Genomic DNA, 14,974 nt, shown 5'->3' with positions numbered 1-14,974 from the left:
GTGTTTAATTTAGATGCCTAATATCCATTAATCATAAGATCATGACCCAGGTCAGCATTGTTTAAAAGATTAGAGTTAAGGGAAATGCAAAAGCCACAAACTTGTGATTTTTTTAATTAATTAGTTTAATGACTGTTGCACTGCATCTCTAATGACCCCAGCACTGCAAGGAATGGTATGTGAGTGTAATTGAAGCTAATTTTCTGATATTTTGTTTCAAGAGTTCTCAAACAAAATAGTTTTTAGAAAGAGAGGAAGAAACCTTATTTTCTGACAGGTTGCACAGCAGTTATTTCCATCTTACATGGCTGTTCCATACTGGAAGATAAGGCCCCAGTCCTCCAGCCATTATGGAAATGTATTTGCAGGCTCTTCAGTAAGTGTATGCATAATCAGTGTTTCATTGTTCAATATTATAGGATGTTCAAGGAGCTTAATCCACTGTAAGCAGACAGGAATACAGTGAAAAACTATTTTAAAAATACATGAAAATAAATAAGGTACAATTATTCACTCTTTTTCATAACGCACAAAGTAAAAGGTACCCAATGAAATTATAAGGCAGGAGATTTAAAATAATCAAAAGGCAATATTATTTTCATGCAATGTATAATAAAAATGAAACTTGTTCCTACAGGATATTGTGGACAGCAAAAATACAAATTAGTTCAGTAAGTAATTTGACAAATTGATAAAGGAGACATCAATTAATGTATATTGAATTCCAACTTTTTAAGTCCCCACAGACTGACTTCTCAAATTTGAGATGGCAGCTTGTATGCCATTCTATATGTTTGAGGTTTTTTAAGTTTTCCATAAACATTCACTACTGGCCACTGCAGGAGATGGACTCAGCTGACTGGACTGTTGATCTCACCCAAAATTACAGATGCTTTTTGATAGCACATGAGCTTGCAGATTTGGAAGCCTACCTGTACTATATTTTTATGTATAGCAAAGAAGTTTTAAGGAATGCCTAAAGGGTTTTCATTGTATTTGGTTGGGGGTTTTTCTATTTTCAAAGACCAGGATGTGGCCATTTAGGTAATCTGCTTTCACCAGAAGAAAACTTTGAAAATGAACTCAACAGTTTTTCAAGATATTTCTAGTACTTTTTTCTGTAAAATATACCAAAAAACATATAATACATACATTTACTTATTTTTTAAATATGTACATACATTTATGTCAGAGATACTATAATATACGTTAAATAACAAAATGAAAATTGTTAGCAGTGATGATCTGAATTTCATTTCTCCTTACATATAAGACATTTGTGTTATCATTGTAGCTCTAATCCATATTCAGGTCTTAATGTTTGGTGTGCAGTAATATGTAAATTACCTAGCCAGCTGCATTAAGCAGTGTTTGTTTATTCTATTTCTTTTGGCATAGCATATAACTGAATTTCTGCCAAAAATGTGGCTGCTTCAGGGAACACTGTTTGGGTAGAAGGAAGTTTTGAAAGGAAACACACATCGTAAGTCTTTACTCTCTGAAACAGTAAAATCAAAACAAACTTTCTGTTCATAAAAATATCTGTATTAATGTAAAATAATGGGCTTGTAAAATGCAGGGAGCAAGCTGAATCTTTTTAGAACGCTCTGTGTACATTGGCTTTGTAAATAAGAATACAATATTAAGAGGCAGTGATTTTTTCATACATGGGAAGGGTGACTAAAACTGGTGAAACGTGAAAATGGAAAGTTTAAGAGAAATTATTTTAAAGTGGCATATTAATCTCCCCTAACACATAACATTTAAATGCATTTAAATTTAGAAAGCAGTGAAGTTTAAGTGTTAAAAAAAATTGCATTAATGGTGCATAGAGCTATCTACTTATGCTTGCAGTCCTTTCAGTCTTCCAGTCTGACACTTCCTTTTTTATCCAGCCAGCTAATTTCCCCTCTTTTGTGAGGAGTAACTGTTTTCACACTAGTGCTTACCCAGCAAGCCTCCTCATTGTTTCATGGTTAATTATCTTCTTGAGCTTCACCTTCTCGAGTGAAGGGAGAAAGACTGGGCCTCCCCACAGCTCTAATGAAAGCTAGATTTTAGAGATGCACTGTGTGAATAAATGCAGTGTCTGATCTACCAACATAGTAAATGAGTTCCTAAACTTTATGGAGTCACAGCTCATCCAGCAGGTTTACTGAACAATGAAGGAAAACGCTTTATTTAAAAAAACCTTTCTTTATTTTTAAAAGGGGGGCGGAATATTGCTTCAGTGTGAAACCAAATACCATAAACTCTTCCAAAATCTCTACACATTACACAAAAGACATTCAGTGTCAGACATTCAGTTTCAGTACAAATCTGTGCTGCTGCATGAAAATCTTTGGGCTTTACACTTTAAAGTTGTATCTTAACTAAACTTATACTAATAATGATAACACTAGTGGCCCTATGCCTTTCAGCTATTATACCACTTTGTAAACTCTTAATACTTATTGGACTGTTCCTCACCAGCACTGAAAATAGTCATTATAGATAGACTTAAATCTTCAGTTTATGTTCCAATTTTAACCCAAATTTAAACTGTGTAACATTTAAAATAAACTCTTCTGTAATAGAAGAAAATTGAATAATAGCTTTAGTGGGTTCGTAATAATGAGGTACTCCCCATTTGTACTCAGCCAAACTAAGGCAGGCAAATATAAGCCTCTCACCAGAAGATATAGATAGCCATCACTTTGTCTACTTCTGAGTGAATTTCTACAAAGTATGTTTATATTATGTAATTTTTCAAGTGAACAAGCCAAAATGTGTGTATAATACTTGAGACATTGCACAGGTTCTATTGGATATACTAGATTAATCCTTGTTTTCCAGCCAGCTCCAGGGCTGTGTTGGCATGTATTATGTACAGAGAAAACTACAAACATCATCACTTACCAGTGATGAGGACAAGAAAAAAATACGGAAGTTCAAGGATGCGATGATCTTAGTGAAAGAGCTCTGCCTGGTAAATTCTTATACTTGGAGATAAGGCCGGTGTTTCTATTTTGCGCATTTGAAAAGCAGCTCTTCTTAGATATAGGTTGTGTAATGGCAAGGAGCAGTAGTATTGTTGTAGCCTCAAGGTGCTTACCATGGTAATTTTTACTTGCTAGGAGAACTCTCTGCCACTTACTGACAACTGTGGTGTTTAACACTTGGAAATCCATAGGTTGGCAGACTCTGCAAGTACTTATATTATGCAGTATTCTTCTAGCCTTTGACTTCACAATAGTTGCTTATTGACTCCCCTCTAGTCAATATCCCAAATTTACAGATGGTGAATCAATGATTTCAGGAAGCAACTCAACTAGGATTACAAAGAAATTGTGTTGAAAATTTAAATAGGGAGAAAAAAGAGTCTGTTCTTTTTGATAACATGAATTAAGCTAAATTTGGTAGTCTGTCAACTGCTTCATGAGAAGAAACTGATGATATAGCTGGATATTTTTCATGCAGTCCTGTTCTTCATAAATAATAAAGTCTCCCTTTCCAGTGTACAGGAAGAATTTTTATTTAGAAATTCAAGCCTCTCTCTTCCAGATTTCAGTGAGAAAACTTTCTAGGTTTCTCCTGAGGTCAAGCTCCCAAGGGCTTGTGTCCTGTTCTTTTGTACCTTATATCTTTCTATTTCTATGGTGATTTTCACTCTTTAGTGTTTCTCACAAGCACTTATTTCTGCTGAAACAAAGCTCTTAAAAACTCTCTGATTCCAGGTGTCCTGATGTGCCTGTTATAGACTGGAGATGGCTGTTGTGTTTACTGAGTCCATTCACAGTGTCCACTAAGTTGTTCTGGTTTAACTGAGAGTACATCATGAAAGGAGTACCAGTTCCAATGTACATTATACTAAATTGAAAGTATTCTTAACCAGTAAGCAAACCTCTTAACTTGAACAAAGACAAAGCAATAGTGAAAACATTTGAAAACAATTATGCCACTGTAGCTTTGCTGGTACAACTTTGTTCAAAAGTGTTTGAATGCAGAATGCGAATGATTTGCCATCAATACGGACATACCAGTGAAAAATTGTGCTGAAGTTCTGCAGTGTAGACAAGCAGTAGTTAAACCTGTTTAAGTGTGGTTAGTTCCGCATATTTCCTAGGTTTGGTGGATTTTTTTGTCTTAACCATAAAGGCTGATCTTTGAGTCAAATTCTGAGATTTGGCATGGATGAACTCCTGCCAGCTTGCATGGGCGTGTGTCTGAGGTGGAGTGCCAGGATTTGCTCTTTTTTGAACCAGGTGTGCATGGCAACATTGGGTTTGGGTAAAGCTAGGAATGTTTTTTCTAAGTTTCATAAAGGGCTTGTGTTGGATTCTTGCACAAAGAAAATTGTATAGTTCTCTGAAGTAAAGGTGAGACTGAAATGACATTCAAGGGCAACAAATCCTGTCATGTAACCTCTTGACAGAGTAAAAGAAAACTACAAAGCAGCAAAACCAACAGCCAGTAAAATATGCCATGTAGTCAGGTTTTCTCATCACAAAAAGGCAAAAAAAAAAAAAAAAAAAGCCCAAATACACAACTTGGAATATAGGTCTGGGATTGTAAACCTATTTGGATGACAATATTATTTGATATAAAAATGTTATAGATGTTCTTCTGCTCTCTGGTAACATTTAAAGGGCTGCTTCCGCAAATGAGAACCAGAGATGTTAGAAAGCCATGTGAGGATATGGTGGCAAGAAAGCAGAGGCTGGAAAACAGATAATGGATATTGTGTTAGCAGTGATTCTGTGGGCACAGCACAGGTGCTAAACTTCTTGAGTCCCTGCTTTTGCCTTGATCTGTGATAGTTCCTGAAGTTAGTTCCTACAGGCCTTCTTCTAACACAGTTTACCTTCTGTTCCAGCCTGGCTTGTCTGCACCAACTGGTGAGTGGTGGAAAGGCAGGAGGCTTTCACTCTTTCTTTTGGCTGTCTGATACTATGGGCAGCTTACCAAGAAAGTTAAAGACCCTCATAGAACCCATATGCAGGAACAACTGACCCCAGTGTGTTACCTAGCATCATCAAGTGGCATCTAAATAGCAAAGGAATGGTTAGAGAATAGCCAATTTCTCTGACTTTTTAGAACCCTTCTACTAGTAGTAGGGAATAATAGTTTTCCTCTTAAAATGTCACTGCAATTATTTCATCTGTTGCTTAGAAGATGTGCCACAAGACTTCTATCATGATAGAGAAAATTACCAGGTTTAAAACCTGGATATGACAATCCCCTATCCTCTAGACTTTAATTTCTGAGCATTATCAGAGAACTTCAAACACCATCATAAAGACAGGGAGTTGAGCAATGGTAAAACCTCAGTTGTTCCTGTAAGGCCCAGCCTGCAGTGAGACCCTTGCAGGTGACATCTGTGACTACAGAGAGCAGAGATGAAGTCACTGTCCTTCCTTCAGCAGGGGAATCTGTACATACAACCACCCAAGTAGGACTCTGGCAATACTTGTAAGCATCCATAATGCCTAACAGAAAAGCACAAGTTCCGCATGAGCAGGATAGAGCATATTATTTCATTGAGGGAGGCAGTATATAGTTGTAAAATAAAGCAAGAGAAAGTATGAACCACAGTTCTGGATCTTATTTTCTCAGGAAATAAACATGTACCGCCTTCTTTTAACTTCAGTTATCTCAAATATATGTATGTTCATGATAGTTTCTCTAGTGATCTGTGATAAAACATACTGCTTCCATATATTTGAGGGTGTGTTGTTATGTGCAAGTACGATGTACATGGGATATTATGCATATGCTTACGTATATTAAAACACTGCTGTTTGGAAATGGGGACAGTTTTGTTGGCTACATTACAGGGAACCCCATTTAGATTATGAACTTAAGTGAAGCAGAGGTGAAATGAGTACTGTACACATGAGTATTTCCCTCAGCAGAAGTACTTGGCATGCTTGCATTTTTCAAAAGACAAAATCATGTTTGTCTTCTTTGAATGTGCACACATTCCTGGAGATGGGGGATGGTTTTCTTTCTTTTTCTTTCTTTTTCTCCTGGCCCCTAAGTGCAGTTGAGTTTGGGTAATTTGTCCACAGCAATTGAAGGATATGTTGCAGAGGAGGGAGGAACAAAGTTTTTATTTATTATTGTAATGGCTCTTTTTTTCATGTTAATTCCTTTAAAAAAATATAATGGTACGTAGGGGTTACATTACAGGCCTGTTTCACCAACGCAAAGTATCTGTTCTAGAGTACAGATGCAGATGAAGCCGAAACAGAGAATCATTGTTGAATATAATTTGCTGCAGAAAAACTATCTGTGTTTTAGTAAAGGAAACAAATGAAAAAATACATTTTTAAAGCATTTCCTTGAAGATGCATTGGGGTTGAGGAAATGTCTTTATTTGGCTTAATAATCTTCTTTCCTGCCATTAACATTTTCAGCAGATTAACTGTTTAACTATTAAACACCAACCCTGCAAGCATTTAAGTGTACACCTAACTTTGCTACATTAGTTATATCACTGAAACAGGAATACTGTCCTGAGCAAAATAGTTCAGGTTCAAGTTAGGAAAAGCCAAACTCCTTAAAGCAGCACTTTCAAATACTTTGTACTTAATTCAACCTTTCACTCTTCTGAGTCTGTAATTTAATTGCTTCTTGGCTTAATTATATTTAAAACTTTTAATGCAACAGTAAATGTTTCCTAAGTCTTGTTTACCTAGTGGTAATATTTAAAAAATAGGAATATGCATAATGTTGTGCATGTTTTGTTCATATTGCATTGGTTTTTTTTACTTGCTTGGTCAAAACTATTTACCTTCTTTTACTGTCAACCATGCGACTTTCAAGATCTGCTCTAGGTGTAGCAGCATTTTGTGACTGTAATGATAAAGACATTCTGACCTACTTTAAAGACACCCATTTTAGAAAGATGACATATGCACACACATACACCCGTGTGTATGCGTGTGTGTGTTTATACACCCTCACTCTTGCACATATAAAAAAGAAGTTTCTAAATTCTGGGAAATTTAGTGCGATCAGTTACACCAGCTGGTATACAAAGAATTTTTGCCAGATAGAATGGTACCTTTGCAGCACATTTTCTCACAGGCTTCAGCAAAGCCAGAACTTACGAGTGAACATACAGGGCTCACCTCATTCAGATTGGAAGCTCTGTAGCACACTCAAAGCTTCTCTTTAATTGTGGTCTGTTTTAAATGTGGAGATCAGCATGTTTGTCTGTGACTGACCCTTTCTTACTGGAGTGATACCTTGAACCAGGCTAGGTAGAACATCCTTTGCAGTGTGTAAATGCAAACTCTGTAGGAAATCCACATTCATCATTAACCGAAATGGAACAAAAAACGTGGTTCAGCACTCATGTGAGTAAAGTTTTCCCAATTGAAAACAGCAATAGATTTGTCCGCTTTGTGTAAATGATGCATTGTGTAATACGATACAGTTCTTTGGATAAAAAACAAGTCAGGCAGAAGAAACAACAGCATTTTTTTTCCCAGTAAACTGAGCAATCAGAGTTTAGTTCTGACACCAGCTGACACTTATGGTGGTATACCTCCCATCCTCTGTAGAACACCAAGTAAAGGATCAGTCTGGGGACTTTGAAATGTTATGTTGGCAAGACCTAATAATCTATTACTGTCCTGCTAATCCTAATCCTCCAGCAACCTACCTATGCATTGAACAGCCTAATAAGGAGACATCTAACATGATAAAAATAGTTCTGAGATTCTTGGTTTTTACCTTGATACTGATGTGAGTGCAAACAGGCTGGAGTGATGCTGCCTTCCATTCTTGACTCCAGAGATTTATTCAAGAGTCTGTATGGTGCTGATCTCTCTAACAACTACCTCAATGTCTAAAGTCGCTTTTTTGTTTGAGCAGCTTGCTAAATTTTGTAATAAGGGAATATATATATACCCCTACTAAAAATGCCAAATACAAAATGTTTCTGACTTAAGCCGAGTGGTTTGTTTCAAAGTTAAAACTTGGTCTGTACTTAGGAACAGCTGCCAATGTAGCTGATAATCACTAAAGTTGTACTTCAAGGGAGATGATGCTTATAAAGAAAAAAAAAGTAGTAATTCACTAATATTAATTCAGCCAATTCCTTGAACAGAGAAAGCTATGCTGGTAAAATAACCATATCTACATAAGAGGCTTTGCAAGTATAGCTGTGACAACCACAAGGGTGAAAAAAAAAAAAAAACAAAAGACAATCAAATCCTGAAATCCATCATAGCTTTGCCTGCAAAACTTCTGAGTATATTCCAGGCCTCAGAAAAGCATGTGCATTTGAAGAACAAAAAAAATAGGCTTTGAAGTAAGGAGCACTCAATGAAGATGAATGGGCTGAGGTCACAACTCTACATGTTTTATTGTTTTCATCCATCTGACTTCCAGAACAAACAAGGCAGCCAAGTGCTGATTTACAGGGGGAAGGTTATCTTCTTGACCAATAAGGACCAAATGTTTTGGTTTTGAGAAACAAAATCAGATTCTATGGAACATAAAATCCTTGGAACCTGCTGCTGATTTCCTGCCTTCAGGAATTTCTTTTTGCAGCTGGCAGAAACTTAAAACAATGAAAATGTGCAGTTTAGGAAGCTTTTCACAGCCATGTCTTCCCAATGCTAAGCACGACAGAGTCATAAAACATGCCACAGAAAAAATGAGTAATTGTAGCTGATTTCTTGTTTCATCTAACGGGTTTTCAAACTAAACTAAATCTTGCATTTTACTTCTGGGATAGCTAAGGGTCAGCTACAGGTAGGTAACTGGGTAATGGTTGGACTTGATGATCTTAAAGGTCTTTTCCAACCTAGTTGATTTTATGGCTCTATGAACTAAGTACCAACTAAGTACCAACCAGGAGCCATTATGAAAACATGGTAAACTGGAAAATCCAAATATGGATTTCTGAACTCTGTGATGCACAGAACTGCTCTGATAGCCATACTTGTCTAGCAAACTGGTGTTTTCTTGGGAAATTAACATTTAAGCTATCACTAGCCAATATCGCTCAGGGGGGGGGAAAAAAAAAAAAGTAGAAAAGGACTCTAACAAATTTACTCCAAAAAAGCTTTTGGGATCTGCAAAAAGTCTCTAGCCTTCAACATTAGACTTCACAGATTCTCAAAATCCCAGAAGCCTCCTAACCTGCCAAGGAAGAAAAAATTCTTTGGCACCCATATTTCTGCCCATGGTTATGTGCAAAATCTGAACACAGCTGCAGAACTCAGGGACTTACCTAACATCTAAGCCCATGAAGCATGGGGACACAGATTTATCTTACATGGAGAGTGTCTTGCTTTGTCAAATATATTAATAATCATATCACCCTGCTGTATGGTGAATAGCTACTCTGCCCGGTTCGGAAAAAATAAGTCAGGTGAGTGTTTTAGCCATTGATCTACTGGACATAAAGGGATGAAATAGCCTTGTGTTTTGCACAGAAACAGTGCACCTATATCCATAATTAGACGCTGGAGCAGGGATTTGGGCCTGTCTGTTCCTCTTGCCAGTCAAATGTGCTGAACAGTACGCTGCAGGATAAAATTCTCCTTGTCTCTCTCTGAACCCATTAATATTTAATTGGTTTATGCCAAATGAAACAGGAGAAGCCCGCTTCTTTTCAGAACACCATATAGGTAGGGCTTCTCCTGAGAGAATGAGAACCTGGTTCATGTCATAAGCCCAGCGTCCCACGCCCAAAATCAGTCCTCTAACTGTTGAGCTGATGGAGAACATCCCATGATTTCTCACAAAAGGGCTGAGCAGCTTTAGTTCCTACTTCAAAGAGAGAGTTCCTAGCTCAGAGTCAGAGATACATCCCTTCCGCTGCACAATTAACCTTGGCTGGGCCTTCACGAATCTAAGTCAGGAACTAAGCTGTGTACAACTTCCCTTCCTTGGACTACAGCCTCATTTTATCTGCTTGTATTTCAGTAACTTTTTAAGTTTGTTGTCATTTAGATTCCTGTTTGGCATGTGATCAGTGGTGTATTTGAAAAACAAAACTTGTTCCAAGAAAGCTCAAGAGAGCGAGAGATCATAGTTGAAACGTTTTTTTGGGAAAAAGTTCTCATTTTTCTGGATGCAGTGATCATTGTTCAGCCGTTAAGATTATTTAAAATATTCTACATTAGTTAACAGTTCTGTTACAAGTCTTACTGTATAAGCAAAGTCTTCCCTAAAATGGAGGCCTTTCAATAAATAGAAAAATAAAGTGAAATTAATTTGTGCTCAGAGAACCAGCCCCAAAATCAGGGGCCACTTTTGTCTTATTTTGAGTAGTTTAAGGTGAGTCAGTACTCTTGGCCACTTGACACATCACATTTGAGTAAGTGAAGTTGTCAAGTTGTTCTTCCTCTCCCATGTGTCTTTCTAGAAGGAATAATTCTTGGTACTGTATGTTCTGAGTCATGATAGCAAATATTACTGGAAAGTTACAAAAGTCTTAAAAAAACCAAACTAAGTTTAGCTCAATTATTTATCAGTTCTTCCCCAGAAAATGGTGTCAGCACAGACAATATTTGAAATTTATGTAGTATTTGATTAGACTGATTGATTGTTCTTACAGCTGAAGATATTAACATTCATTAGGTCTTACTTACTGGACATTAGTACTGCCTTTATTATCAAGTAAAGAATAAATATAAATTCAAAGAAAAATTCATCAAGTCTTGTGATTTCCAATGCATTACATCTGTTTTTTGAAGGCTCACAACACAAAAGTTTATTATAAACATTTTGAAAGTCCTTTAATAAATCCTTTATATCTTAACTGTTTTAATCTTAAGCAGGCTACTAGAGTTTCTCAGATATTCAACATAATAAAGCTCTAATCATATTGTTTTTACTAACACACTCATATGTGATTCTGCAGAATGGTTAACACTTGTTACATATGAAGTGACTAACCACAATTAAACTCTATTAAAGTCAAATTTCTGTATTATATTTTGACAGAAAATTAAAAAAAAAACCAACCTAGAAAGACTAAGACATCATACAAAAATTAATAAGTTTCATTTTAATTGATTATTTTAATGGTATACAAGACATAACAAAATTAAAAGCCTATTACTGACCATTGTTCCAAAAATGCACTTTACTCCTGTTAATGTACTTATGTGATTTCGGTGGAAGCACATTGAAAGTGCAACTGTAAATATTTTTAAATTTTTACTTTTTTCTTTTTTTTTTTTTTTACAGGAGCCTCTGAATGTCATTGATCCCAGTTTGATGGATCTGAATGGTTCAAGTGAAGATGCACTAGAATGGGATGAAACTGACATAAGCAATAAGCTGATCAGTATTCATGACGACTTAAGTGATCCTGATCAGGAACTCAAGAAGGATGATCTAAGCCAGAAACCTTCTTCGGGAGAATGTGGTGTTAATGGTGTGAATGAAGATGAAAGTACTGGTGATCATGGAAGTCCTCTTTATTGTCCCAGCGTTACTTCCCCTCCAAATCCTCACATATATCAGGTCTATAGTCTTCATAATATTGAATTATCAGAAAAAAAAACCATGCCTTTTTTGAAAAAAACATCTAAACTCTCCAGTGTAACACAGTCTAACATTTTAAATAAAAGTCTTAGCAAAGACTCGTCATTCTCATCTACCAAATCCCTGCCTGACCTAATAGGGGGGACCATATTGGCAAAACCATATAGCTATATGTATCAGAGTGGAAACATAAGCAGGCACTCTGAGAGTGAGAGTGGGATAGTGAGTGAATGTGATACAGAAACCACAAATAATTCAGAGATTTTTTTGCTAAATGACATTGAAAGCACTCAGAGTAATCCTGAAATTGGGCATGCAGAAACTCAAGTGGATGATATTGTTGATGTGATAAAACAAAAAATACATCAAGATGAAGAAGACCCTGCTAGTCTCTCAGATGATTTCCAGTTGGCACATTCTGCATGTTGTGGAAGTGAAAATGATGAGGATTTGGACAGCATAACTATGCGTAACCGTGTTTGTCTAGAAGAATTACAAGGAAAGCATGACGTGTTTACTTTTTATGATTACTCATATCTTCAAGGCTCCAAATTCAAATTACCAGTGCTAATGAAACAATCACAAATTGAAAAAACACATACAGAGGGCAGTTTGTTTCATGGCTTTTGTTTTGATAAAATACCTGGTAAATCTGAACATAAGCCTGAAGAGTCACAACCAGATGGGTTTATTCGTGACCGTACTCTGGCAAGTGTCCCTGGAGAATCAGATCCCAATTCCTGTAAATCTGGAGAAACTGTAAGAAAATTAACTGTTACAGAGAATACAAGACAGGTTTCAACTTTATCTCGTAGTTCTTCACTAGAATCTCTGTCTGTAGTAGGTGATTTGTTCAGCTCAGGTATTTTTAAAAGTGGAGATGGTCTTCAGCGAAGCACCTCTTTGGAGAGCTGGCTGACTTCCTACAAAAGCAATGAAGATCTTTTTAGTCATCATGGCTCAGGAGACATAAGTGCAAGCAGTGACTCTGTTGGAGAGCTCAGCAAACGAACATTAGATCTTTTGAATCGCTTAGAGAATATTCAGAGTCCTTTAGATCAAAAGATTAAGCGCAGCATCTCTGATATAACACTACAAAGTGGCTCTCAAAAGATGTCTTTTACTGGACAGCCGTCTCTAGATATTGCATCCTCAATCAACGAAGACTCAGCAGCTTCTCTAACTGAACTCAGCAGCAGTGAGGATCTTTCTCTCTGCTCTGAAGACATTGTACTGCACAGAAATAAAATACCAGATTCAAATGCATCATTTAGAAAACATCTTAATAGATCTGTAGCTGATGAGAGCGATGTCAATGTCAGCATGATTGTTAATGTCTCCTGCACTTCTGCTTGTACTGATGATGAAGATGACAGTGATTTGCTTTCAAGTTCCACCCTTACCTTAACTGAGGAAGAGCTAGGTATCAAAGATGAAGATGATGACTCTAGTATAGCAACTGATGAGGATATTTATGAAGAATGCAATTTAATTTCAGGACTTGATTATATAAAAAATGAACTCCAAACTTGGATTAGACCAAAATTTTCTTTGACAAGGGAGAAGAGAAAAAGTAACCTCAGTGATGAAATTCAGCACAGTAAAGTTAGTAATGAGACATCAAAAGCCACAGATACATTAAGCATTGAAACAATATTGAATGGTTCAGTACAGAAAATATCAGAAAATAATGGCAATAGTAAGAATGTGCCACGTGATCATGAAAAAAGGACAAAGAGTCACCTAATGAAAGACATCTCTCAGGTTGTGAAGGATCAGCTTGTGGATGATATGGAGAATGGCAATGTTGAAAATACTCTTGGCAGTCAAAAGGAAGGTCTTGTTAGAACATCAGCAACTCCCAAAACTCATGCATCACTTGATGTCAGACAAACTGAAAATGAATGTTGTGTCTGTGAAGCTTTTACAGACAGTTCAGATGATTCACATATGGATGGAAAAGAGACTGCATTGTTGTCAGATGAATCTAGAAACCCTCCAAAAGAATGTCAAAGTTATCTTCAGCTTGATCATCACTCTATTGCTTCCTCTCCTGCTAAAAAGCCTTGTCTTGAATCTTCCACAGAAATGAATTATGTAGACGTGGAAGATACAGCTTTACAAACATCCTTACCTAATGGTCAACAACAAAGAATAAGCATTACTGAAAAATCTACTGATTGCTGTTCAGCCTTGAAATCCAGTGAAGCAGAATGTGACTCCTCCGCCAATGGTCTTGCTTCATGCTGTAACTGTGAATCTGCTGCTTTTGATAAAAGAAACACGGAAGATGGCTCAGTACACAATTTTGTGAGGGAGATAATAGACATGGCATCAACAGCTTTGAAAAGTAAGTCACAACCTGAATGTGAGTCATCTGCTCCAGCTTCATTAGCACAGATCAAGGAAAAAGTGTTAGAGCACTCTCACAGACCCATTCAGCTAAGAAAAGGGGACTTCTATTCTTATCTTTCACTTTCTTCTCATGATAGTGACTGTGGAGAGGTAATCAAATACATAGAGGAAAAGAGCAGCACTCCTGTGCCACTGGATTTCACAGATGAGAGAGAAAATATTGAATGCTTTTTTGAAGCCTGTCCTGAGGAAGAACGGGTTGAGCAGCAGCAATCCATTTCTAATGGTACTCCTGAAGCACGAGTTGAGCAGCTGCAGCCACAACCTATTTCTAAGACTATTTCTGAAACATCTCCAGAGTCAGTAGGTGAAGTGACTCGAGAATCATTAAAAGAAGTTAAAACTTCATCTAAAGGTAGGGATTTATCTTTCTTATGTGATGATGACAACGGTATAAACGTCCCCAGTCCTTACAAGCAAAGTGCATCAAACAATTTGAAAAATGCTGGTGATGATTTGTTGATTTCAGACGGGCAAACTGAAGTTTTGGAAAAGAATTCTCCAGATCTTAGCACTAAAAAGAGTACTACAGGAAAATCATCTGGACCTGAAGATTCCAAAGGATGTGTTGCAGCTTCTGAGGAAGCTTCAGCTATAGAGTTTCAGTTAAAGCCTGGCCATTCACAGAAAAAGGATGTTTTGCATCAGAACAGTAAAACTCTTACTTGTGAAGAAAATCTCCTAAATCTTCATAAGGAAAGACATATAAATATGCACAGATAGAATGTAACCCTCTCCAGGCACGTACATTATCCTAAAAACAGGTATGTACTCTACAAGTTGCACTTTTTTTTTTTTTTTAACATTTTTTCCTTTTTTTTTTTTTTCATTTTTGTAAAAATGAAAGGAGATGAATTGCCATCCACCACCTAGGGCTTCTGTTTGATGATAGTGCTATATTATTTGTTCTGATTACACTGTAATCCAAATTTACATGCCACTGGTCAACAAATGCAGTAAATGCTAACTGCTTCTTGCCCTTTGGCTTTGCACTGACTGGAACTGCTCCCTTGTGGAACAAATCCACTATCTTGGAGAACTTGGGAATTCCTCAGAAGTAGTA

The 14,974-nt window shown here is 36.8% G+C and overlaps 1 protein-coding gene across 8 annotated transcripts in view; it reads left to right on the top strand.

Moving 5' to 3' along the window:
* The window catches only part of AKAP6 (A-kinase anchoring protein 6), a 273,850-nt gene that overhangs the window by 252,941 nt on the left and 5,935 nt on the right, over positions 1 to 14,974 (top strand). For 7 of the 8 annotated variants that reach the window (XM_030482071.1, XM_030482072.1, XM_030482070.1 and 4 more), the window contains one exon: positions 11,197 to 14,675. In XM_030482071.1, the coding sequence (XP_030337931.1) occupies positions 11,197 to 14,634 (3,438 nt within the window). In that variant the 3' untranslated portion in view covers positions 14,635 to 14,675. The remainder of the gene's footprint in view (positions 1 to 11,196; positions 14,676 to 14,974) is intronic. The other variant, XM_030482075.1, reaches the window with a different exon arrangement.

This window comes from Strigops habroptila, chromosome 4 (assembly GCF_004027225.2).
Source record: "Strigops habroptila isolate Jane chromosome 4, bStrHab1.2.pri, whole genome shotgun sequence".
NCBI lineage: Eukaryota > Metazoa > Chordata > Aves > Psittaciformes > Psittacidae > Strigops > Strigops habroptila.
This window is presented reverse-complemented; position numbering and strand designations above follow the sequence as displayed.